Source organism: Rhincodon typus, chromosome 12 (assembly GCF_021869965.1).
Source record: "Rhincodon typus isolate 14 chromosome 12, sRhiTyp1.1, whole genome shotgun sequence".
Classification (NCBI taxonomy): Eukaryota; Metazoa; Chordata; class Chondrichthyes; order Orectolobiformes; family Rhincodontidae; genus Rhincodon; species Rhincodon typus.
In genome coordinates, this window is record NC_063343.1 from 23,455,762 (window position 1) to 23,481,616 (window position 25,855).

General features: G+C 40.5%; 1 protein-coding gene across 2 annotated transcripts in view; it reads right to left on the reverse strand.

The window, feature by feature from the left end:
• Positions 1-6,545: 6,545 nt before the first annotated feature.
• Positions 6,546-25,855, reverse strand: part of LOC109915331 (prenylcysteine oxidase-like) — a 40,272-nt gene continuing 20,962 nt past the window's right edge. For both annotated transcript variants that reach the window (XM_048603884.1, XM_020514942.2), the window contains exons 5-6: positions 14,249-14,389; positions 6,546-10,314 (exon numbers count right to left, since the gene is read on the reverse strand). In XM_048603884.1, the coding sequence (XP_048459841.1) occupies positions 9,656-10,314; positions 14,249-14,389 (800 nt within the window). In that variant the 3' untranslated portion in view covers positions 6,546-9,655. The remainder of the gene's footprint in view (positions 10,315-14,248; positions 14,390-25,855) is intronic.

Below are 25,855 nucleotides of genomic sequence, written 5' to 3' on the forward strand. Positions count from 1 at the left end.
ATATATATTAATAGAAAGGTCCCAACACTGATCCCCGAGGAATGCCACTAGTCACAGCCCTAGATTCAGAAAAGTACCCTTCCATTTCTACCCTCGGTCTTCTATGACCGAGCCAATTATTTTTATCCATCTTGCAAGCTTAACTCGGACCCCGTGCGAGTTTACCTTCAGTATCAGTCTGTCATGAGGGACCTTGTCAAAGGTCTTACTGAAGTCCAAGTAGACAACATCCACTGTCGTACCCTCATCGATCATCTTTGTCACTTCCTCAAAAAACTCAACCAAGTTAGTGTGACACGACTTTCCCTTCACAAACCCACATTGCCTTTCACTAATATGCCGATTGATCTCCAGGTGGGAGTAAATCCTGTGTCAAAGAATCCTCTCCAACAGTTCTCTACCACCGATGTAAGGCTCACCGGCTGTAATTAGCTGGATTATCCCTGCCACCCTTCTTAAACAAAGAAACAATACTCCTGATTCCTTGCTTCGGGTGTTCCCAGTCTCCTAGCCTTGACAAATTCTTCCTTTTTCTTTTTGTCTAGGCTCACAATGTCTCTCGTTATCCAAGGTTCCCTAAAATTGCTATACTTATCCTTCATCCTTACAGGAACATGCTGGTCCTGAGTTCCTATCAACTTACACTTGAAAGCTTCCCACATACTAGATGTTGATTTGCCCTCAAACATCTGCCTCCAATCTACATTCTGCAGTTCCTGCCTAATATTGTTGTAATTAGCCTTCCCCCAATTTAGCACCTTCACCTGACAACTACATCTATCTTTATCCATCAGTGCCTTAAAGCTTACTGAATTGTGATTACTGTTCCTGAGCTGCACCCCTACTGAGACGTCGACCACCTGGCCAGGCTCATTCCCCAAAACTAGTTCCAGTATGGCCCCTTTTCTAGTTGGACTACCGACATACTGTTTCAAGAAGCCCTCCTGGATGGTCTTTACAAACTCTGCCCCATCCGCGCCCCAAGCACTGAGTCCCAGTCAACATACGGGAAGTTAAAATCATCCATGACAACAACCTTGTTACATTTACATCTTGCCAAAATCTGCCTACATATCTGTTCTTCTATTTCCCACTGGCTGTTGGGAAACTCATAGTAAACCCCAAACATTGTGTTTGCACACTTCCTGTTCCTGAGCAATACCCATATTGTCTCACTGTACGAGCCATCCAAGGTGTCCTCCCACAGTATTATCACAGTGATTATCTCCTTAACAATTAGTGCAACTCCCCCACTGCTTTTACATCCCCCTCTATCCCACCACAAACATCTGTACCCTGGAACGTTAAGCTGCCAATACTGTCCCTCCCTTAACTAAGTCTCTGTAATAGCAACAGCATCATTGTTCCAAGTACTAATCCAAGCTCTAAGTTCATCTGCCTTACCTGTTACACTTCTCACATTGAAACAGATGCACTTCAGTCCACCAGACCCGCTTTGATCAGCAACCACACTCTGCCTGCTCTTCCTCTGAGTCTTACTGGCCCTATTCTCTAGTTCCCTTTCAGTCAATTCACCTTTGCTTTGGTTCCCACCCCCCTGCCAAGTCCGTTTAAATCCTCCCAAGTGACACCAGCAAATTCCCAGCCAGAATATTTGTGCCCCTCCAGTTTAGATGCAACCCGTCCTTCTTGTACAGGTTTTACCTGCCCCAGAGGAGATTCCAATGGTCCAGATATCTGAAACCCTCCCTCCTACACCATCTGTTTCACCACGTGTTGAGTTGTACTATCTTCCTATTTCTAGCCTCACTGGCACGTGGCACCAAGATTACAACCTTGGACTTCCTGCTTTATAACTTTCTACCTAACTCCCTAAACTGCTGCTGCAGGACCTCGTCACTCATCCTACCTATGTTGCTAGTACCAATATGTAACCCAACCTCCGGCTGTTCACCCTTTCCCTTCAGAATGCTTTCTGCCCGTTCAGAGACATCTTGGACCCTGGCACCAGGGAGGCAACATACCATCCTGGAGTCTCTTTATGTCCACAGAAGCGACTATCTGTACCCCTAACTATTGAGTCCCATACAACTACTGCTCTAATGCTCTTTGTCCTTCCCTTATTAAGAACAGAGCCAGCCCCCACCAGTCTGGCTGCTCCTGCTGTTATCCCCTGATAGGTCATATCCCCCAACAGTATCCAAAATGGTGTACTTGTTAGAGAGGGGGACAACCACAGGGGATTCCTGCACCAGCTCCCTGCCCCTTCTGGTGATCTCCCATCGATCTGCCTGCACCTTGAGTGTCACCACATCTCTAAAACTACTGCTTATGACACTTTCTAACACCCTCATGCTCCTAAGTGCATCCAATTGCCGCTCCAACCTATCCATGCGATCTGTGAGGAGCTGCAATTGGGTGCTTTTCCGGCAGATGTCGTCGTCCGAGACACTGGAAGCATCGTGGATCTCCCATGTCTTATAAGTGCAGCACTTAACCCCACTGACTGACATTTCTTAAACAGCTTGATTGGGGATAGAAAATTTATAAAACACTTACTCTTACTTATCGCTGCGAATACTGTCACTTGACAACAGCCTCTCCACAAACCATCTCCTGGAAGCAGTGACTGATGCAAATCTTCCCCACATCAGCCAATCAGCGTCACCATTCTGCTGCCCTCTTCCGGTATCTTACTTCAACTTTTTTTAGACACTAAGTAATGCTACTACTTCTCCTTTCATTCCTCTTTGGCATCCAAGATTTGTACCTAAGATGGCACCAACAGAGGTAGCCATTGTAAAAACTTTTTACTGTACTCCTGTACTGCAGTACGTAATAATAAAAGATATTCTATTCTAAAGGAGATCAAACATATTGCAAAAGGAAATACTTAAGTTATTCAATGTGTATGAAGAGTGAATCAGTGAGATATCCTTTATATATTCAGACAATAAATTGTGATGAGTGATATAATTCTAAAGGATTATACAGTTACAAACTTAAATACATGTTATTGTTACAAAGTTAACTCTAATAGAAAGATTAGATTTAGTCAAACATTTAGCCGGTCTTCTAAAATCGCAAAGCTTTTATTTTGTTCCCTTCTCGCAGTAACTCTCCTTTTGCCTTCCTCTATTGAAAGTACCAACATTTTCCCCAGTACAGATTTAATGATCTGCAAGTTCTTGCAATCTGCTTCTGTGAAATGGAAATGAGCTAAACAGGGGCATCTAGCATGTTGTTACCTTCATTCATCTGAAATTCCATGTTGTATTTCTTTGTCAAGTGAAGCTAAGCTGAATCACATGACTTTAAATTACTAAAATCTACATCAGTTACAGATAAACAAAACTGCAGAAATTAATTGATGAATATAATTCAATTGTGAAAGATCAAAACTAATTGGGTAATAACCCATATGTTCTGTGCGAGAAAAAGAACATTCAGATAGTAGATGTTTTTTTTTGTATCCAGAAATGCTCTTACACACAACTAAACATTTTTCTCTTATCAACAAATCACTGTGGTATATTTTCTCCATTCTCTATTAACCACCAGTAAATTACTCATGTTTTCCAATTGATTTGCCTGCAAAGCTCGTGAATGGCAATGCAAAACATCAAAGGGCGGGGGGGAGGGGGTAGTAGGGAGAGGGAGAGTGGGCTAAATCAGAATGTAGTTGCAAGGGGGTATATGTGCACCCTGATTCAGGCCAATTTCAGAAGTTATTAATTCTAAAACAAGCATTATTTATATTTGGCAAAATAGTTTTATGAAAATAGTTTTGAAGAATTTTAATTACTTTTGAATCGTGTTTGATTATGCCAGAAGGTCGACAACCTGCATAAAGCTTCCAATTTATTTATTCAATCCTAAAGAAAATTCAGAATTTAGCTGAAAGCGTGCAATCCTATTTTCCCTTTAAGAGTTCTAAAGGCTTGGCTTGTTTACTAGCCTAATACTTGAACTGGGTGAATTGTTTAATGACGAAAGGTTGGACACGCTAGGCTTGTATCTGTTGAATTTAGAAGAACAAGAGGCAACCTGATTGGAACTTATAAAATCCTGAGAGATCTTTGCTGGGTAGATATTGAGAGGATGTCTCCTCTTGTGAGATAATCTGGAACTAGAGGTCGTCATTTAAAAATCGGAGTTGGCCATTTAAATCAAAGATTGGGAATTTTCTTTTTCCCTCTGAGCGTCTTAAGTCTTTAGAACTCTGAACTTGAAAATGTGGGAGAAGCAGGATCCTTGACTACTACTGAGGCAGAGATAAATAGATTATTGTTAAATAAGGGGTTGAAAGGTTGTCAAAGTAGGCAGGAGTGTTGAATAAAAGTTTATAATCAATTAAGCTATAATCTTGTTGAATGGTCAGGCAAACTTGGAGTGAATTGCCTGTTCCTTTTCCTGATTCATATGCTTATACAGTATATTGCTCAAAAAACATGGCAACTGAACTCATTAAATTTTACACTAGCCAATCTCAGGCTAGTACTAAACATCCTTTGAGTACAGGAAATACAGAAACACATTGCTGATCACTAGCCTGCAACTGTGCTGGGAAAGTAATAAGTGCACAGTCATCAAATGAAGATAGGATCAGAATCAGTTATGCGAAAATTCATTTATTATAGTAGTATTAAAACTGAACTGGCAATGGCCACTAAGATCCTTTCTCCATTACATATCAAGGGGTTGGAACAGATATAAAATTCCTGTCAGAAAATATCTGATTTGAAATCTAAATGTATATTGTAATATTAGTTGTAAGTGTAAATATAAGCTGCAATTGTAAGGATAGTCAGTCACTTTGCATATAGTACTGAAGGGAATTAGCATTTTATGAAATTTCAAACTTGAAATGTTATGTAATAAATTTATACATTTTATTTATAAACAACATTTCTATATGAACAAAGTAAACCATTGATGTGATCATAATAAGTAACAGCAGAAGGCCATTCAGCCCATGCCATTCAATAAGGTCATTGCTGATTTTATAATCCTCAACTCTGTTTTCCTGCCTTTTCCCCATAGCCCGATTCTCTGACTGGTTGAAAATCTGTCCATCTCAGCCTTAAACAGCAAATCTCCACAGATCTCTGCGGTAAAGAATTCCTAAGATTCACTCCCTCAGAGAAGAAATTCCTCATGTCTTCCCTAAATGGGTGTACCCTTACTCTGACATTATGCCCTCTGGTCCTAGACTCTCCCACAAAGGGAAACAAACTCTCTGAATCTACCTTACCAAGTCCCCTAAGGATTTTGTATGATTCAGTAAGGTCATTTCTCATTTTTCTAAACCCCAATGTGAACTGGCTTAACCTATTCAACTCCTCCTCCTCAGAAAATGTCTCCATACCTGGAATCAACCTAGCGAACCTTCTCTGGTCTGCTTCCAAAGCCAGCATATCTTTCCTTAGATCAGGGGACCAAAAATGTTCACAGTATTCTATGTATAGTCAAACAAGAGAGATGGAATATCACCAATAATTTAGTACAGACGCATCATTAACCAGTGGGGCATTTTACTGTTTTTACAATTATTGCAAGGCTATTGGGAGAATTCAGCATAACATTAACATCCTAATAGTCCAAAATAACCCAAGAATCATGGCATTTCACCTACTTGAACAGCAAATAACACAGGAGGCAAAGCATCAACGAGCGATAAAAGTGAATTTAGCATTTAAAACCAGGCCTCTTCTTTTCTGAATAATATTCATAAACTACTAAAACAGGACTAATTAAATGAATGCATTTTAAAAATGCATTGCTCAGAAAGGTACATTTATACACTTATGCAATTTTTTTGATATGAATAAATTGCTGAGGTACAAAGGAGATTTGCAACAAGGGGTAAAACAAACACCATTATTCAATAAAGATATTAAATTTTAGTTCAGGTTCATGTTTCAATGTTAGCAATTAATTCCTACACTTTGCTGAAATTATTTTGTTAACAATTATCCACCGTGAGTTTTATTTGAATCACAGTTTAGAATACAAGAAGCAAAGTCTTTAAAGACAAATCCCCTTAGCAAAGCCAATCTTTGAACATTCATAGACTGTTAGATGATGGTGAATTAAACGGACCACACTCACAAGCAGGAAGAAATATTCTGCAACTTTCAACAGATATTGCAAGAGACTTAAAATAAACCTTTGGATTGTTCCCCTTAATAATGCGCTTTTATTCAGCAATATGTTGTAATAAAACAGAATCCTGACAACAGAGATAGTAAGAACTGCCAATGCTGGAGTCAGAAATAACACAGTGTGGAGTTGGAGGAACACAGCAGGCCAGGCAGCATCAGAGGAGCAGGAAGGGTCCCGACCCAAAACGTCAGCTTTCCTGCTCCTCTGATGCTGCCTAGCCTGCTGTGTTTCTCCAGCTCCACACTGTGTTATCCTGACATCAAACGTTGCTTTCCTTCTCTTGTAACTAATCATCTGTTTTAATGATCAGAAAATTGATTGCAATATTTCTGATTTTTCTTAGAACAGAACAATGGGATTAATTATAATACACCATAGAATTATATTGCCAAATCATGAACACATAATCACAGTGAAACTTTTGTCACTCTTAAAGAATTTTTACTAAAACACAAATTACAACATGAAGGTCTTTTTCCAACATTAGCTATCCTTCCACTATACAAATACATTATTTTCAGCATTGGTTTTACTTTACTAAACCATATTAGCACTTTTATGAACAGTGCACCAGTGTTTAGGTAATATGTAAATACACCAATCCAGAATGGCACATTGTGTCTTCTCAATCATCAATTGCGTAAGATCAGAAAAAATATAATAACAAGTTGTACTATCAAGATTCCCAGAGTATTTGTATAAATGTACACATACATTTGATGTAAAATCAATGTATGACCATACTGGTTAGTAAATCATAAAGTGCTTTCAAGGTGAAATCTTATCCATTTACTCATCAAAAAGTCTTTTTAAAGCCTAATGTAGAGGTTACTAATTTCTGTAGTAACAGTAGTCAGTGTGTAAAATATTTACTTTTTTAATTCACTTTCTGGGGATGCAGAGATCGATGCGCAATTTCTCTGCTCACTTTACTCCTGAAAAACCCTTCAAATTTACTATGTAATTTTTAGTAAGGAATTTTTTGTTCCCCTTCTTTCACAACAGTGAGGAATTATCCCACACACAATATGAATCCTCTGGTGTCTTGTTTATGCATAGGTATCATCACGAAAGCTAAATGGCCGTTGGTGCATAAGTCACGTCAGATGATGCAGTGGCGCCATATTGAAACATTTAGTTCCAACAGGAATGCTGTATGTTGGACCTGGCTTTGAGCAGAACTTAGAAGATTTTCTCCAACCCAGATCGTCCAGAAAAAGAAAACCTTCCAGTGACCACTCGATGGCTCATGATCACACCAAACATCATGATGCAGAACTTTTCAGAAACAAATCTATTGGTTATGTTTAACATCCTCTCTCATGTGCTGTCCACATTTAAATAATGCATCCCCATTCCCACAATGGTTATTCAAGCTGAAGTTTATTTACATTGTGCGGAAATATATCAGCTAATCAGCACTGATAAAACATCATTTGCATGATTAAGCAATTGAGAATAACAACTAAATTACTATTATTGTAGAGTCACAAATTGCGCTTTTTCCACATTTTACAGACTTCTTTCTAATTTTAAACTGTGATGTTGCAACTACTACCTGAAACTTGAGTTGAAGAAACACTGTGCAAAGTAATACACACAGAAGGCATGATAATGCAAAATAATGCAACGGAGTTAAAAACCTCTCACGATTTTTATCTCCACAGTAAACTGATGGGAAGAACAGATTGACTATTTTGAAATAAAATGTACTGGTCAGCATCTTCACATTGATAAAGTGCCCAAGTGAAAATAATTTTGGCATTTTCTCATGTGCCTTCTCAATATGGGACGAGATGAGCACTGCAGACAATACTGTCTATCTGTTTTTGCTAGTAATTGTTCTCCTCATTTAAGGTTCAGTTCACAACCATATTTCGCATCAGCTGATCTATCTCTATTTTCCAATGCCCCAGAAGACCAAGGTAAAATAGGGTCCCCTTCAAAGATGTACTTTACCTCCACACTGTTTTATTAAATTTGTAGTGATGTGTGTATGTTGGGGAAATCATAGGGATTAAGTCACAGTGGGGAGTTAAAACGGTATAGCTGAGGTGAAGAGAGGGAATTCCTGGGATAGAGCCTCTGTCTTGCCATTCTACATAGCACACTAAGGTTACAAAGTATTGAATGGTTACATCACAGAAGGCCAGGCATGTCTGTCATAGCTCTCTTCAAGAGCAACTCTGTTAGTTCATTTCCCTATCAGTTTCCTAGACCCCTGTAAATTTGTTCACTTTGTTAATTATGAGATTCTCTTTTGCAGACCTTAAACAAAATCTATCTATCTATCTCCAGTACACTCTCAGGTAGTGCATTCCAGAACCTAAATCACTGACTGCAACAAAAAAGCATTTTCTCTTGTTGCTGCTGCTTCTTTTGTTAATTATCCATAAATCAGTATACACTGTTGCCTCTTAATAGTTTGAATGAGAAGTTTCCATAATCATTTCCACACGGACTAAGAACAGTAACAAATTCAATTCAAGGTAATAGGATATTTGAAATATCTGAGGTATTCATGAATCAAAAAGCAACAATCTGGAAAGTTGACGCAGGAAAACTGAAACAAAACAGAAATTTCGGACATACTCAACAGACTAGTCAGCATCGGCAATGAGAGGTCTTTGCAGAGGATAGGTATTCTGAGGCTAATAACTTACTTTCAGATGCTCCCACTCCACCAACAAGGCACAAGCCAGGAGTGTGATGGAATGTTCTCTACTTGCCTGGATGAGTGCAGCACTCAAATAGCTTGACACAACTCTGGATAAAATAAATTGCTTCATCAGCAACCTATTTATCAATTCAACATTCACTCCCTCCATCACTGACGCACAATGGCAGCAGTACACAACATATACAAGGTGGACAGCAGCAACTTAGCACTGCTCCTTTGCCAGGACCTTTCAACTCTGCAATTTCTTCTGCCTAGAATGACAAGAACAGCAGATAATGGGAACACAACTGCCTGCAAGTTCCCCAGGTCACACACCATCCTGACTTGGAATTGTATTACCTTTCCTTCACTGTCACTGGGTTTGAAGTCGTGTTACTCTGTCCAGCTGACTACCAATTTTTCTAGAGCAATTACTAATGGGCAAAAAATGCAGGCTGTGCTGTGCTACACTCCTTCAAAGAATATTTAAAGTAAGTCAACTTATCTCTCCCCACTGCTGCTGCCTAATGTGTTAGGAATTTCCAGCATTTTCTGCTTTAACAATACTCCAAATAGATATAGATAAATCTAAAATACTTTCTATCTTTCTTAAAATACTAAATTTAGTCTCTGACCTCCCTTGCTGAGATCACTAAACAGCAGCTGAGTCAGTGACTGGAAAAAAAATTGGCTATTTCACAACTTTGAAATAGTTAACTGTGACAGGTTAGCAATCAGCAACAAGGTCTTTTTAATTCAATTTCTTAACAATCAGTTTAAAACACTGAAAGATTCAGCAGTGGCATTGCAAGTTCAAATTCAAGTACAGTATACAATGTGTTTATTCATCAAATTTGACTGTGCCCTTCCTCACAGTTCAGTTTTGATTTTATGCACCAAGTCTTTCTGATCAATCTTATCCAGTTGTTGATGCCACCGATTATACCCCAACAAAGCTATATTTTTGGCAGCAATGGCACCCATTTCCATGCTACTTGCTATCCATTCTACGCCATTCAAATAATACAGGTTATCATGCAGAATTACAGGAGGGATTCCTTTCATCGAGGTGTATTGAGGATATGCCAGCCAATCAGTGACTTGCACAGAGTAGTATGAAAGAAAGAGTGTCTTCAATTGTTCTTTGGTTAGGGGCGATGGAGAGAAAACCTTCCATACAGCAGCTTCTTGTGGTTGCTTTCTTCTATAATTACTGGTGATATTCACTGGGCAAATACAGCCTGTACTAAACATGAAAAGCTTTGGGCTGTCAGTTGTTACAATTGCTGCAAATGGAAAGAGCTTAGGATCCGGAAAGCCAAAATATGACGAATTGAGGTAACCATGCACTATAGAAACAATCATATGTTGATAGTGACCAGGAAAATCTGTTACTGGTGGTGTCATACCACTAAAGCTGATATTCGAAGTTTCCTGGTGTAAAGGCGTTGCAATCACCACAATGTCATAGAAATCATAGCCGCCTTCATTTTCATTTTCATACTTCACTTGGTAAAGGGATTTATCTCCTAAAGAAAGAAAATGTTTAAATTATTTTTGGAAATAAACTGAATTTTGATAACATATCTTTCCTTAATCAGCTTTATAAAAGGCCTAAACTGCCTTCTCTTTGTGTTTAAACAAATAAGTTACCACAATAAAAGTCAATAAAAATGCCTAGAATGGAATAAGCAAAGGGTATTCAACGCATCACAATCTTGCTTGCAGCTGCTGCTGCCCTACAATCCATTTTGTGCTGCTGTCTGTCAAAACACAAGCCTTACAGCAATACAAACAAATGATTGCATGGACTCATTAGTTTGACCCCCTACGTTTATGCTAAATTTAAAGCTACGGTCTCAAAACATAACAATCGTGTGTGAACTTCGATACTGTAACAATGTGGGAGAGTGGCACATTTTGTCAGTCTCCTAAAATCCTAAAACAGATTTTCTTGGAGCATGCTCTGCTCTGGAATTGAGAAAATAGTTGCCTGCACTTTCCAGTCTGTGCTGAGGCTTCTCATTTTAAAACCTGTGTTTGCTAATTCTAATTCCATCCCCAAGTCAGACCACCTTGAGTTGAGTTGAAGGAACAACTTTGTCAGATGGAATGTAATGTGTGAAAATCAGAAGTTGCTCACTTTGGCAGGAAGAATGAGGTAGCAGAGTATCATTTAAACAGAGAATGACTGCTTAATTCCAAGGTGCAGCAGGATCTAGGTGTTTTAGTACGAGTCAAAACAAGTCAACGTGCAGGTACAACAGATAATCAACAAGTCTAATGGGATGCAGCATAAAAATAAGGATGAGATACTTCATTTATATAGAGCCTTAGTGAGACCATGTGCTGAGTCTAAATTTTTTTTTTTGGCCAAGTCCGAGCTGCAATGTGTTTTTTGAAGAGTCTTCTGCCATAAGGCCGGTCTAATTTCTTATCCTATCTCACCAAACTCACCTCACTAATCACCTACCACACCCCAATGGTGTCTCTCAAATCCGATTTCTCGATTTCTACCCCACCTTACCATGCATTTTTCCTAGAACACCTCACCACTCATCGGATATCCCCTGAAACACCAGTATCCCTTGCACCTGAGCCATTCTGAAAAGCTTGCTGTGCAGTTGGACAGGACATGCTGAAAAAGCAAAGATGGTACTGCGATTCTCTGGATTGGGTGGTCCAGAGGATAGACATCCTTTTCCCAGAGGACCAGCAAAGGAGGATGCAAAACCGCACCTATGGTAACCTGGTTGCCACGCAGGTTAGTGCTATCTCAATGGTGTGGTGGGATGGTCAGCATAACAGAAAGAAGGTAAGTGCCACACTTTTCTCTCTGCCACCTCAGGCTCAATAGCTCTGCAACAGCACCCATTTCCCAACAAGGCTCATATTTTGCCACTCTCACTACTGCCCTAACACCTTCCTTCACTCATTCTCATCTCCTGAATTCTCCACACAACTAACACAACTATCTTTCCACCACATTTACTAGCACTGAGAGCCATGCCACCCAGTGTAATCTCACTCATTACTACCTTACTCTCATAAAAAGAGAAGACAGCTCATAAAACACAGCAGAGACAGCCTTCACAGGTGCCTGACATCCATGTCCCCATCCCCTAGGAGGACAATCCCGGAGACGCTGAACATCCATGTCTCACCAAATGAGTAAGCACCACTCTTTATTCAATCACCACTTCGTTGTCAGTGTCATTCATTACACACCACATATAACCACCGGCTACGATGTCTTCTCTTTATTGTGTCGCGCAATTTCAGTTAGCTTCCCCATGACATCAGCAGAGAAACCCAAAAGCTCCAACCTTGACCTCTGAAAATGAAAGTACCAAGGCCTCTGAGGAAGCATCAGCCCGAATGCCTCCTGTATCTCTCCGACCAGCTCATATCTCGGGGGCCCTGTACACACAGAGACAGTATGGGTTCACAAGCTGGTGAGCGCCTCATTATGACAGCTCCACAGTAGGCCAAGAAATAGCAGTGGCAGTTGGCACTCGATGGAGTCCTGGCACCAGCTCAGTCCCAGGCAGGAGGCAGCCTTATGTTGCCGGCAATCAGCAACTTCATCTGTATTCACAAAAAGGAATAGCAGTGGCAGACTGGTATCTGGGACGCAATTGGCCCTCATTGCCCAGAAGCTGCAGCAGTACAGCAAATCATGCGAACATCTGGCTGCCTCCACTATTAGGTTGGCAGTTGCCAAGGACAGTCAGGCTCAATAACCTCAGGAGGCTGCTGGAGAGGTGCACACACCCACTCTCTATTGCCCCAGTCACTGGTCAGGGCTGCAGGTACGGCAACAGAGGAGCAAAGCTCCTTGACCCCAGTGAAGATGCCCCCTTCTCAGAAGAAGATAGGGCAGTACCAGGAGACACCCAATTGAAGGTGGAACTACACACAGACTGTGCTGCACTTTGCACTCAGGAAACTGCGGAGGTGGCTGGGCATTCCGTCTCCACCCTGAAATCGAGATTATCATTAAAAATCACAATGGGAATAATATTTTAAACCTACAGGACTAGAAATTTATTGGTGCCATCTTTACATACAAGGAATGGGTGGGTCAAGGCTTACCTAATAAAGAACCTGTGTCCATTTACACAACACTAGTAAGCTGTACACACTTGCTTTTAAATGAAGAGCTGCCTATTTTTAAGTCAATTTTTCACTGGGAGCAGCCATCAGGTAGATCTTGGCGAAGGCCTAGGAGAAGTACAACTGCATAAAAGAGTGTCACAAAAGCAGAGAGGGGGAGGAACAAATAGGGGCTTGCATGTGAAAGGGTGGGGGTTGTTGGTAGTGATGTTTATACAAGAACATCTGTCATAACGCACTCTTGTTTTTTTAATGTTAAATGTTTAGGTGATGGAATCTGACTCACAGAGTTCATTTTTAGTCTTTGAAATTTGTGTTGTCCTTACCTCTAGAATTAACATTCTTAAATTGGCTTGATATTTCTTTCAAGATATGTTCTGTCAAATAAGTCAAAACAAACTGTCTGAAAAGATCATTTCTAACTGCACAGCCGCCACATTTTAGGTGTAAACTTTGTGTCATGCATAAATTTTGTGTATATTTTCTCATACCTCCACATCATTATATAAGGCACAATATTTGTTTATTCCTGGGTGTTCCCAAATAAAACCACAAAGGGGGGTAAAGTACAAACATTTCAAAGTGACATCCAAGGTCTCTGGATTAAAGATCTACTTCAGTCCAACCAGCAAAGGGAGGAAACATATAGCAGTTTGCACACAATGCTAGACAGCTTACCAAAATCCCAGCTAATAGTGTAACAGCAGATCTTGTGCTGATAACATATTCTTTAAAAAGCTGTCTGCTTGCTTGTAGCATGCCCTCACTGATGATTGCTCAGTTATTGGGTGTATGAACAATGACTTTCATCTAATTGTTAAGTATATGCTTGGTGGCAGCCTGAGACACCTTTTGGCAGCTTTGATGGCTGTTTTTATCAGTGTTGGTCTGGATCTCCTTGTGGTGGCTTCAGTCAGTCTATGATTTCATGCAGTGCTTTCTTCAGCATCGTGATTGGATCCAGCCTGGGATCCAATGGGGATTGGGTCCTCGAGTCCAGAGCCATGAAACGGACAAGGTGGACTTTGTCTTAAATTCTCTTTTTTTCAAAATTCTTCCTTTGTTTCTTTATTATATTATCGTGGAAGGTTTGTTATCCTAAACTTTTATTCCTTTATTTTTATAATTTATTTTTATGATTTTGTACTTTGAACGTCTGTAATGTGGGACTTATTATTTCTTTATTTTTCTAATTTCTTTTTCCTAAGAATTTGTACTCAAGAATCCGTACTTAGGTACCTTTATACCTAAGATAGAGCGGTAAACAGTGACTTGTAAACTTTTCACTGTACTCGTGTGTTCATGTGACAATAAAGCTAATACAATTCAATTCATGTCCTTCCTTACCTGATGAGTGCAGAGAAATTGAAGTCACTGTGGTGTGGACAACATTGACTTTTACTGACTCAAGTAACTGGGAACAAACCAGTTTATTCCCTCCTTCCACTGCCCAAAGGCCAGCTTGGACCCCTGCTATAGATACTGCTCCTGCACAAAGAAAGAGAATACATCATTAGAATGTTATGCTTGACTTCAATTTACTTTCAGAAAGACAAAGCAATTTTCCCCAGACAATGTGCAAAAATTGCTGTGAGCTTTCACTCCGTGAAATTCATCAGAATTCCAATTTTACTTATTAATTTTTCAATTAATCTCAGCATGCCAAATAATTTGCAGGATAATCTGCACTCTGTTAGATACATGAAGGCGATTTCCTGGAGTCCAATCTCCATTTGCTGATGAAGGTGACTCACACCAGGCTTCTTCACATCAGTCACAATACACTAGAAATCACTATTCCCAGAGTCATCTCAAAAGTTAAAGTTTTTAAAGATATGTGCAAAATCTCCAAACTGCTTGCTTTTCAGATGCAGGTTTATGGACAGCATAGTACAAGAATCTATTTATTACAAATAGATTCTAGCAACAGATAAACAATTAAATTAACTCTACTAATTAAAACTCTAAACCGACTGGGAACAAAGATACATGGGCAGAGGGAAACTGGGATAACAGTTCTGTGGTCTTTGTTCACAAGATCTGTTGGGTTGGCTCTTGCTGATCCAAGGTTTCTCCTCAACCTTCTTTTTCACCCCCAAATACTTTTGCTGGTTTGCAAGTGGCAGAGGGTGGCTGGTCTTTGACTTATTCCATTCAAAGTCACAATTTGTAGCATCTGCTTAAGGAAAGATAAGCTGTTTTCTTAAGGTTTCAGGCAACTTAACTGCAGAGAACTAACAGACAGAAGTTTTAGCCGCTGCAGAGCTGCTGGTTTCTCTTAGAGTCTAACTAGCTTCTCTCTGTCTTAGTCACAGCTCAAGTTGTTCAGCTACCTGGCAACTATTCACATGGCTGTTGGCAGATAAAAGCACCTTTGTTATTGATAACTCATCACTAATCAGCTTCACTTGTAAACAAACCATTGGCTCCAGGTCGTCTGCACATTGCTGGACCTCCCAGCCACACAACTGGTTCATAATGTGAGACAACAAGGTGCAGGGCTGGATGAACATAGCAGGCCAAGCAGCATCATAGGAGCAGAGAGGCTTGCCTGCTGTGTTCATCCAGCCCTGCACCTTGTTGTCTCGGATTCTCCAGCATCTGCAGTTCCTACTATCTCTGGTTCATAATGTGTATAGACTCTTTGCTTTCAATGTGTTTCAAAACCTCTGTGTTTCAAACTCTCATTTCAGTCCACAGTTTGAAGAAACATAAAAATAAATAAAAACAGTTCTGAAATCCATTCAGTGGAATGTGGGTAGCGAAAGCTTGTTAACATTAATCCAGCCAAAGCAAGGAAACATTAATGCACATATGAAGCAGTAATCACTGGGGAAATTTTGGCAAACTATAGGGCAAATAGGGACAGGCAACAAATGCTGGCCAGCCAGCGATGCCCACATATAAATAAAAGACATAAACAGCATGGGCCTTGAAGTCAATGGACATGGATAAATCTGCTGAGACAATTAGATAACTCTATGGAATGGGAATAACTCGCTGCTCTAATTAAACTCATTTTTCTCAGTGCCCATTCTTGCAGAGTGTTATTTAATTTTTAAGAGACTTTAATCCTGTTTGTTCTACTGTGTCACAGAAAGCGCATCAGTTGTATACAGCAGGATAAGCATGTATAATGCCATAGACTAGATTCCAACAAGATATTGCTATTGAAAAAATTGCTTCTTCAAACTTTTGTATATTTTTCTCATTCAGTTCCATGAAATTTATTTCAGACTTTATAGCTCAAACCAGATAAAATAGTTGTCTTTACCGACTGACATTTTCTTATGCTGAACAGCTACAGCGAAGTCTTTTTCTAAACTCTGGTTCAACAATTAGGTTGTTCTACAGTTCTTCCAAGATCTAACTTGAAAGTAACAAATTATTCTCATTATTTAAAATTTTTTTTATACAACCCATTTCACTATTCAGATTACACACCTCTGGAGCAGATGGGTCTTGAACACAGGCCTCCCAGTTCAGGGGTAGGGACACTATCACTATGCCACAATACACAGCTTTAACAAATTCTGCTTGAGGGTGCAATTTAATGAGGGAGGTAGGGAGTAGTCCCACTGTCCACCATGAAAACTGGCAGCCGGCAATCTACCGCCAAGAATCCTGGTTCCCTGGAGGTCATTAAATTTCTGGTATTCCCCAATGGACAGAAATTCTGCTCCAAGAGCTGCCAACCAAACAGAAGCTGGCAGCTCTCCATTGCCAGGTGTGCCACCTGGAGCAATGACTATTCTTGGGATTACACTTGGGCTTTTACAAGGTGATCATTGTTCTACAGATACCCACCATCCAAATGCCTGCTTCCTGTGATCAGACGCTGTGCCTTTGATCAACGGTTCCTCCCACCAAACTACTTGCTGATCTAACAAAAATAAAATACTGCAGATGCTGGAAATCTGAAGTAAGAACAGCTGGTCAGACAGCATCCATGGAAAGAGAGCAAGCTAACATTTTGAGTCTAGATGACTCTTCATAACAGCTGAAGCAAAGTGGGGAGGGGACTGCATTTATGCTATAATTTGGGGTGGGTGTGTGGGGATAGTGGGTGTAAAGTGATTGGAACGTGAGAATGGCAGAACAATGGTGTGTCTCCCGCCAGACTTGAAAGGAGAAACAGTCCCACTGGAGTGGGGGTGGGGGGTGGTAAGGACAGAGAGAACATGATAACATAATGCAACAAGTTAAAACAAAGGGAAGAAATGGTTCACAATTGGAAGGTGTTGAAATCAATATTAAGTCCAGAAGACTGTAAAGTGCCGAGTATGAAGAGGAGATGTTTCTATTCTATTTTGCGCTTTCACTTAAACCATGCAGCATGCTGAGGATGGACATGTGGGCATGTGAGCAGGACGTGGTGTTAAAATGACCGGCTATGGGAAGGTCGGGGTCATGTTTGTGCATGGACCCAGAGGTGTTCCCCAAAGTGGTCACCCGGTCTGTATTTGGTTTTTCCAATGTAGTGCAAGCCATATTGGGTACAGCAAATACAATACACAAGATTGGTGGGGGTACAGGTGAAATGCTTCTTCACCTGGAAAGACTGTTAAGGCCCTTGGATGATGAGTAGGGAGGTGGTGAAAGGGCAGGTGATGCACCTTCTGTGGTTAAATGGGAAGGTGCTATGGGAGGATGGGTGGTGTTGGTGGTCGTCCTCTTTCCTCTCTCTCCACATTCCAGTGGAACTGTCTGTCTTATCAAGTCTGGCGGGAGAGACACCATTGTTCTGCCGTTCTCACATTCCGATCACTTAATCTGAACTAGCAACGTCTTTTCTCCACCACTCCCTACAGCCACTAGCCTCACACACCCACCACAAATTATAGCATAAATGCTGTCTCCACCACACTTCACTTCAGCTGCTAGGAAGAATCATCCAGATTCAAAATGTTAGCTTGCTCTCTCTCCATGGATACTGTCTGACCTGCTGTGATCTCCAGCATTGGTCATTTTAAGTACAGATTCCAGCACGTGCAGTAATTTTCTCCTTACTCATTTTCTTATCTTGACCACAAATACAGTACTGTGGCCCTTTACAATCTTTAATTCTAAAATGTATTATTTTTCAGTAAGGGTTCACTATGGACACAACTGCTGATGTTAGAATCCTCTGTGTGGGACTGATGTGATCTAACACCTAAACGTGTCAAAGCAACTCCCAACAGACTGAATGATGATCTCTAACCCTAACCCTAACCCTATCACAGATGATCTCTCCAATGATAACTGGAGCTGATGACCTCCTACTCAACAGCAAAGTTACCCTCTGCAGATGATGTCCAAAACAGCAAACACGTTTTATACTTTTCTCTCTTTGAAGAATACACAAGGACAGGGTTCAAAAGCCAGTGCCAGATCTACTGGAGTCCACCATTGGTACTGAATGATTTCATGTGTACCAGCCTGGGTTTCAATGTTAGTGTGCCATGAGATTCACAGTTGAAGAACTTCACCCTAGTCACCCTGTACTGCAGATTTTATAAGAAGAGGGCATCTCTCACCCGAATGCTGCAAACCTGTTTACAAATGAATTAGGACAAAAGGAACTTCAATCAATCTCGAAACTGAAGACTCTCATAAAGCAGATTCTTCAGAAAAGGGTCTAGACCCGAAACGTCAGCTTTCCTGCTCCTCTGATGCTGCTTGGCCTGCTGTGTTCATCCAGCTCTACACCTTGCTGTCTCAGATTCTCCAGCATCGGCAGTTCCTACTATCACTGTCATAAAGCAACTGTTTAGCTTCCATTGTTAACACTTATGATGGCCACAAAGTTGTTGTATCTACAGTTTTTCATGAACAATTCAGAGACTGATCCATATAATAATTTTTTAAAACTTTTATCTGTTGCAACTCACCTTAACTGTGTGTACATGTATTGTGAAACTGCTTCTTGCATATATTTAATAAACTTAATATTTTGTTAATTCAAGAAAGCTTAATTAAATTGAATCCTTTTAAAATACAACTTTACTTCTTTCCTTAATGGATGAAAGAGGAGAAAAACAGTTTAGGTAGAATTACCATCTTACATGGTAAGGAAAGGAACCATTTAGGAATATAAAAGGAACTATTTAACCTCCAGTTTGCACAGTGGGTTACTAGAAGATTAAAAGATTATCACTCCAGTTTAGCAAACTTTCAGGGAAAATGTATCTTTTATGTTGTAACAATTATAAAGGTAATATCTTATTCATACAGGTTTTACAGCAAGAAATGACGTCAGGTCTCATGATAACATGGTGTAGTAAGCACAGCCCCTTCCTTTGTCATACAAATATTCCATTAAGGTGCATTCTTACTGAAGAGACTGTATCAGTTTCACAGGGTTGTTTCAGTCACATAATTTCCTGACCATATAAAGCAAATTGAGACAAGCACTAGCATGTAGATATAGAAACCATGTCAGAGGCTAAAACTGAGATGTCTAAAAGAAAGGTACATGTGTATACTTTAAACATCTCTACTTCTGGTAGATTTTAAAATGTTGTAACCAAAGTGGGTTTGTACACAATGTGGGGAATCTGAAAGAAAAAAAATCAGAAAATGGTTCGAATGTAGATTTGCATTCGAAACAGATCAATCAGTATACAAATCGTGAAAAAAGGAAGTTGAAATTTCAAAAGCCTTTTCTCAGAACTGGGATTGTGAAGCTGCTTCTATGTTAATCAAACAAAAACTGAAAGTGAGCCAAATAGTCCAGGTCATCAAATACTTAATAGTTTTACAGCAGAATCTTAAAGGTAAAGAGGGAAGAAAGTTTAGAGCTTAGGTCCTGCATGGTTTAGGACTACAGCCATCAAAATGTTACACAGAACAAAATGGAGGTGAATGCGATACCAGAATTGGAGGAAGGTGAAACCCAAGAGCATAGCAAGGCTGGAAATAAGAAGAGCTCTTGTATTCTTTTGGATAAGTCCTGAGCAAAGATTTTTGTGGGTATTTCATATAGTCCCTTTAAATTCACTTGCACTTGCTTCTCTGAGAGAGCTGGGAGTCAGCCCCTCAGACTCTGATGTCAATGGATGGTAGTGGAAAGCAGCTGCAATGCCTTCAGCAAGAAGCACACATCAAATGTTAAAGTCCAAAGATTTTGCAAAAATTATATGAAATTTAGTGGAGTTTCTTGATAGCCGTGCACTTTAATCTGTTTCACAATTATAACATAAAATACTATTAATGAAACAGTGCATTTCAGTGTAAACATAACTACAAATTCATTGTTTTATTGCAGGCAAGTTGTTTGCAATGGTATGCAAGTTGCACTTTAAATGCACAGAGGACGTTTCTAGGCAGATTAGTTCAAATTCGAGGCACCCGTTTGAGCCCAGAAGAAGGTGCTAAGGTAATATTTATTTTTTTTTAAAATTGCTCATGGGATGTGAGTATTGCTGACCAGCCAAGTATTTCTGGCCAACCCTAATAGCTGTGGAAAGGATGATGGCAAGCTGTCTTCGTGACTGAATCACTGCAATCCTTGGGGTGTAGTAACTTGCTACAGGAAGTTCCAGGAATATCTTCCTTCACTGTTGCTGGGTCAATTATAAAGTTCCAAGTCAGGATGGTGTTTGGCTTAGAAGGCAATTTGCAGGTGGTGTTCCCAAGCATCTGGTGCCTTTGTTCGTCTAGCTGGGAGAAGGTCTCAGTTTGGAAGGTGCTATCAGGGTGCTTTGATAACTTACTGCAATGTATCTTGTAGATGGTACACACTGCTACAGTTGTGTGTCAGTGGTGAAGAGAATGAATTTTTAACATGGTGGATAGCTTGATCCTGGATGATGTCCAACAAGTGGAGGATACAGTTTGCAGTTGTTGACTTGCTCATTGAGCTGGTAAGTTTGGTCGCAAATGTTGCACCACCACACTAGGTAATATCATCAATGCACCTCCAGTGAAGGGTCGGTGTCCTGTCCCATTTGCTATGGGTGTCTTGGTTTGCTGGAGTGGGTGGCATCACTTCCAGATTTGTTTCTTAGTGGTTGGCATATGGGGTCCAGCTCCAATTTGTTAATGGAGTACTGGTTTGAGTGCTAGGTCTCCAGAAATTCTCGTGCATGTCTTTGCTTGGCTTGTCCTAGGATGGCTACGTTGTCCCAGTCGAAGTGGTGTCCCTCTTTGTCCATGTGTATTGGAATTAATGATAGTTGGTCATGTCTTTTGGTACCTAATTGTTGTTCATGAAATCCTGATGGCTAGTTTCCTTCTGGTTTGCCCTATGTAATCTTTCTGGCAGTCTCTGCATGGTATCTTGTAAATAATGTTGGTTCTGTTTGTTGTGGCTGTTGGATCCTTTATTCTCGTCAGTAGCTGTCAGTTTGTGGGCTACCATGATTCCTCGGGGGCAGAGTAATCTGGTGGTCATTTCAGGTATGTCCTTAATGTATGATAGGGTGACTAGTGTCTCTGGTCTTCCTGTTGTGTAGGTATCAATGGACTACGCTTTTCGGATAACCATTGTTTCTAAAGACGCCGGAGGATATTCCATCGTAGTCCTAACTTGTGCCTTGTAGGTGGGAGACAGGCTTCAGTGAGTCAGGAGGAGAGTTATCAATTTAAGATTCCTAGCCACTGACCTGCTCTGGTATCCACAGTATTTACATGGCACATCCAGTTCAGTTTCTGGTCAATGGTAGCCCTAGAATGTGGGTAGTGTGTGACGGCAGTGCCATTGAACCTCAAGAGGTACTGTTAGATTCTATCTCATTGGAGACGGTCAATGCAGGCACTAGTGTGATGCCAATTTCACTTTTCAGTTGAAGCCTGGATGTAGATTAGCTCTTTCTACATATGGACACAGACAGCTTCAGTACCTGAGGAATCACTAATGGTCAGTACTTGTCACAGGCATCAGTGCGTATCTCACTTTTGACCATATAATGGAGAGAAGATCATTAGTGAAGCAGCTGAAGATGGTTGGATCTAGGACACTACTCTGAGGAACTCCTATAGTGATGTCCTGGAGCTGACATAATTGACCTCCAATAACCACAACCATCTTCCTTCGTGCTAGATATGACACCAACCAGAGAGATTTGCCCACTCCAACTTCCATTGACTGCAGCTTTGCTGGGAAGTCAGAACATGCCCCCATTTATATCAACACAATGGTTGCAAGTGTGGAAAACATCAAGTTGTTCAGAGTGACGCTAACTAACAAACCGTCCTGGACTTCCCACGTAAATGCGACAGTCACGAAGGCACAACAACGCCTCTTCTTCCTCAGGTGACTCAGAAAATTTGGCGTGTCCATAAGGTCCCTCACCAACTTCTACAGATGCACCATTGAAAGCACGCTGTCTGGGTGCATAATGGCCTGGTATGGCAATTGCTCTGTCCAGTACCATAAGAAACTACAGAAGGTGGTGTGCACAGCCCAGACCATCACGGAAGCCAACCACCCATCCATGGGCTCTGTTAGTCAGTTAGTTAGCTAATCAGTTAGTAGTGGTGCTGCCGCTCAGCTATTCCTGGTGATGGGTATTGAAGCTGTCCACGGGTTACACGGTGTGTCTTTGCTATCCTCAGTGCTTCCACCAAGCAGTGTTCAGCAGGAAGGAACATTGATTCATAAACCAAGGGCAGGGCATTAGGTCGTAATCAGTAAGTGGTTTCCTTACCCATGTTTCGCCTGCTGGCTATTACCCTTCATGGGGCCTGTAGTCAATGTTGAGGACTGCCCTAACAAATCACTCCCAACTGTATACCACTGTGCTGCCACCTCTGCTGAATTGGTCCTGCCGGTGGGACAGTACATAGCCAGGAATACTGATGGTGTTTTCTGGGGTATTGTCTTTAAGGAATGATTCCACAAAGATGACTATGCCAGGCTGTTGTCTGAGTAGTCTGTGGAACAGCTCTCCCAATTTTAGCCCGGAGCCCCTAGATACTGGAGCAAGGAATTTGCGGGTCGATAGGCATGTGTTTGCTGTCATCGCTTCTAGTGCCTAAGTTAATACCAGGTGGCCCATCCAGTTTCTTTCTTTTCCTTTCCTTTCTAACCTTCCCGTCAGGTAAGCACATGATCTTTTGCAACATTGCAAACAGAAAAATTCACATGGAGAATCATGGGAGACAATTGTGGAGTTTAAACAACTTGTATATATAAATGAACAAAACTCATTTGTTGAATCATTTCAAGTCTGAGAATGCAGCTGCAGATATATTATAGATAAGTTTTGGGAAATGAGTAGTGACCAATATTGTGACAAGGAAAAATCTCCCCTCACAGTCTTCTGAGGAATGGAAGTGAAATGACTGAAGAAGTGTCGTGGTCAATCTTCAATCTTTGTGGAGTTGGCAGCTCTCAGATCTACAAATGGGACCTCACTGCTTGGTCTAGGAAGCTAGTCTAAAGAGGTGGCAGAGAACGGAAAAGAAAACAGGTTGCAGCTCCTGATCATTATCCAATTTACAGCATCTAAGATGCATGGTGTGGAAATGGGACAAACAGCGGGTTGAGCCTACCTTAAGTTAAGATTGATCTTGGTGTTCTATAAACACCAGAGGGTGCTTACAGAACTGCACATCATCAAACTGTGGAAAGATACTGCATAAAATCAGTGATAAATGAAAAGCACATTTTTTTTCTTGGACATCAGATCTCAAAATTCTAATTTGCCTTCTCAATTCCACCAGGCTAATTTCACACCTCAGTGACTCCATTTGATTTCCCCTGACAGTTCACATTGTCATGGTAAATTTTAAGTATCAGTGTTCAGTGGTCATAAAAAGGGTCCAAGTTTTGAAAGCTCACAGTTGTTTTTCACTCCTCACTTGAATTTTAATCTAGTAATTTAAGCAATAGCATTGTTCTGCTAGATAACAGAAAAAGCTCCACAGAGTTTCCAAGAAAGGTACTGGTTGAATCTTGTCCTTTGGGATGTTTAACTGCATTAGAGGCAACACATAAATACAGGTTTTCATGTTGACCTTTAAATGCAATATTATCTCTGTAGACACGATAGTTACAAAATTGTGATTCCCAGAACAATTAATGTAGGAACATCTACTTCACTGGCATAGAAAAATGTATAAAAATAATTGATTTAACAATTGAATATTGCAACATATTGCCTAATAAAACTATGGACCATGTTAATGAATGATTTAATGCAAGGCTCAATTCAGCATCTAACCATATTACTGCAGTTTCTCTTCAAATATAAATTATTAACAGTGCAAGATATTTAGAAATCAAATAGAGATAACTGACCCACTTGAAATCTCAAGAAATTCAGATAGCAAAAGTTTTATCAAGGTGGCATAGAATTGGACTGCTAGATGCTTCAATGTACTAAAATCACTTTCACAAGCCAAACCAAGTCCTGAAAAACTACACAGTTGGCACCAGACATAAATTTGCAAATAACTTCTACTGACTGCAAGACTTTTTGGTCAGGTTACAGCTCCTCCTACTTCTCACCAATCGTCATAAAAAGCACCAGCAGCAACAACACAGGCTGTTAGCAATGTTAAGAACACAGGTCCTATTGGGTCAGTCAGTCAAGTTAAGAGGTATTTGGGCATCAATTTTATCCATGAATTGGAGCATCATTAGAGGGAATTATGCTCAGATCGCTGCATATAAAACACTCTCTACTGGAAAGAAGTTGAGATACTGAGCGAATAACACCTAGAATTATATCTGGATAGCCAGATGGGAACAATGAGGCTCTGGTCACGTGACAGGGCTTCTCTCAGTGAATGTTGTTAATGAGGAGTCATAAAGGGAGGATATGAATTGTTTCCATTTGGAATCTAATCTATTGGCCAGGCCCATTGTTGATGAGTTACTTTCCATTTGTGAGTTACCTTTTTTATTGTCCAGTTTGCCACTGCAGGAGCTAGTTTCATTAATTGCTATCGCTAGATTTGTTTGCTTTTAAAAAAAAGCTTGGAATTTAAATTTAGATATGTTTTGTGAGCATGGAGAGATTGTGAGCATTCAGTATGAGCCCAAATTACATTATTAAATGAGTGGTAAAGTGTTTGACTGAAATGGGGAACTTGCCATTCAGTACGTACTCAGATAAATATGTTTTATTTAAGCACACAGAAATTCAATCTTTACTTTTTGCCTATTAAGTACATTTCTTTTTGGGCAGTTTAAATTGAAAGAAATTTCAGTGACAGCAGCTGATAAGTTACTGTACAGACACAGTAAAAACAGGGACATCCTTTACTAATAAGAAGTTAAACAAGTCAATAAACTGTGTTAGTTATAGCCCTGAAAAGATAACTCCGCCATAAATCTAGAAAATCACAGACTGTGTCAAATTATTCTTGTTAAAAGAAATTCAGAATTTTTTAATTGCTCTCGTGGGAAGCTTGCATTACTGGGGCCAGCTTTTATTGCCTGTCCCTAGTTATCCTTGTGAAAGTGATGGTGAGCTGCCTTCATGTGCTGTAGGTAGACCTACAACGCTATTAGGGAGGGAATTTCAGACTTTTGACCCAGCCACAGCGAAGGAACAGTGGCATATTTCCAAGTCAGGATAGTGAGTCGTCTGGAGGATAACTTACAGGTGGTGGTGTTCCCATGTATCTGCTGCCCTTGTCCTTCTAGATGCAAGTGGTTGTGGGTTTGCAAGTGCTGTAAAAGGGTGAATTGGTGAATTTAAGCAATGCATCTTGTAGATACTACATACTGATGCTACTGGTGGTGGAGAGACTGGCTGCCGGTGAAAGTGGTGCCAATCAAATGGGCTGCTTTGTCCTAGGCGGTGTCAAGCTTCTTGAGTGTTGTTGGAGCTGCAGCCATCCAGGCAAGCGAGGAGTATTCCATCACATTCCTGACTTGTGCCTTGTAGATGATGAACAGACATCTGGGGGAGTCAGGAGGCAAGTTACTCACCGCAGTACTCCTGTCCTCTGACCTGCTCTTGTACCCACTGTGTTTATGTGGCAGGTCCAGTTGAGTTTCTGGTCAATGGTAACCCC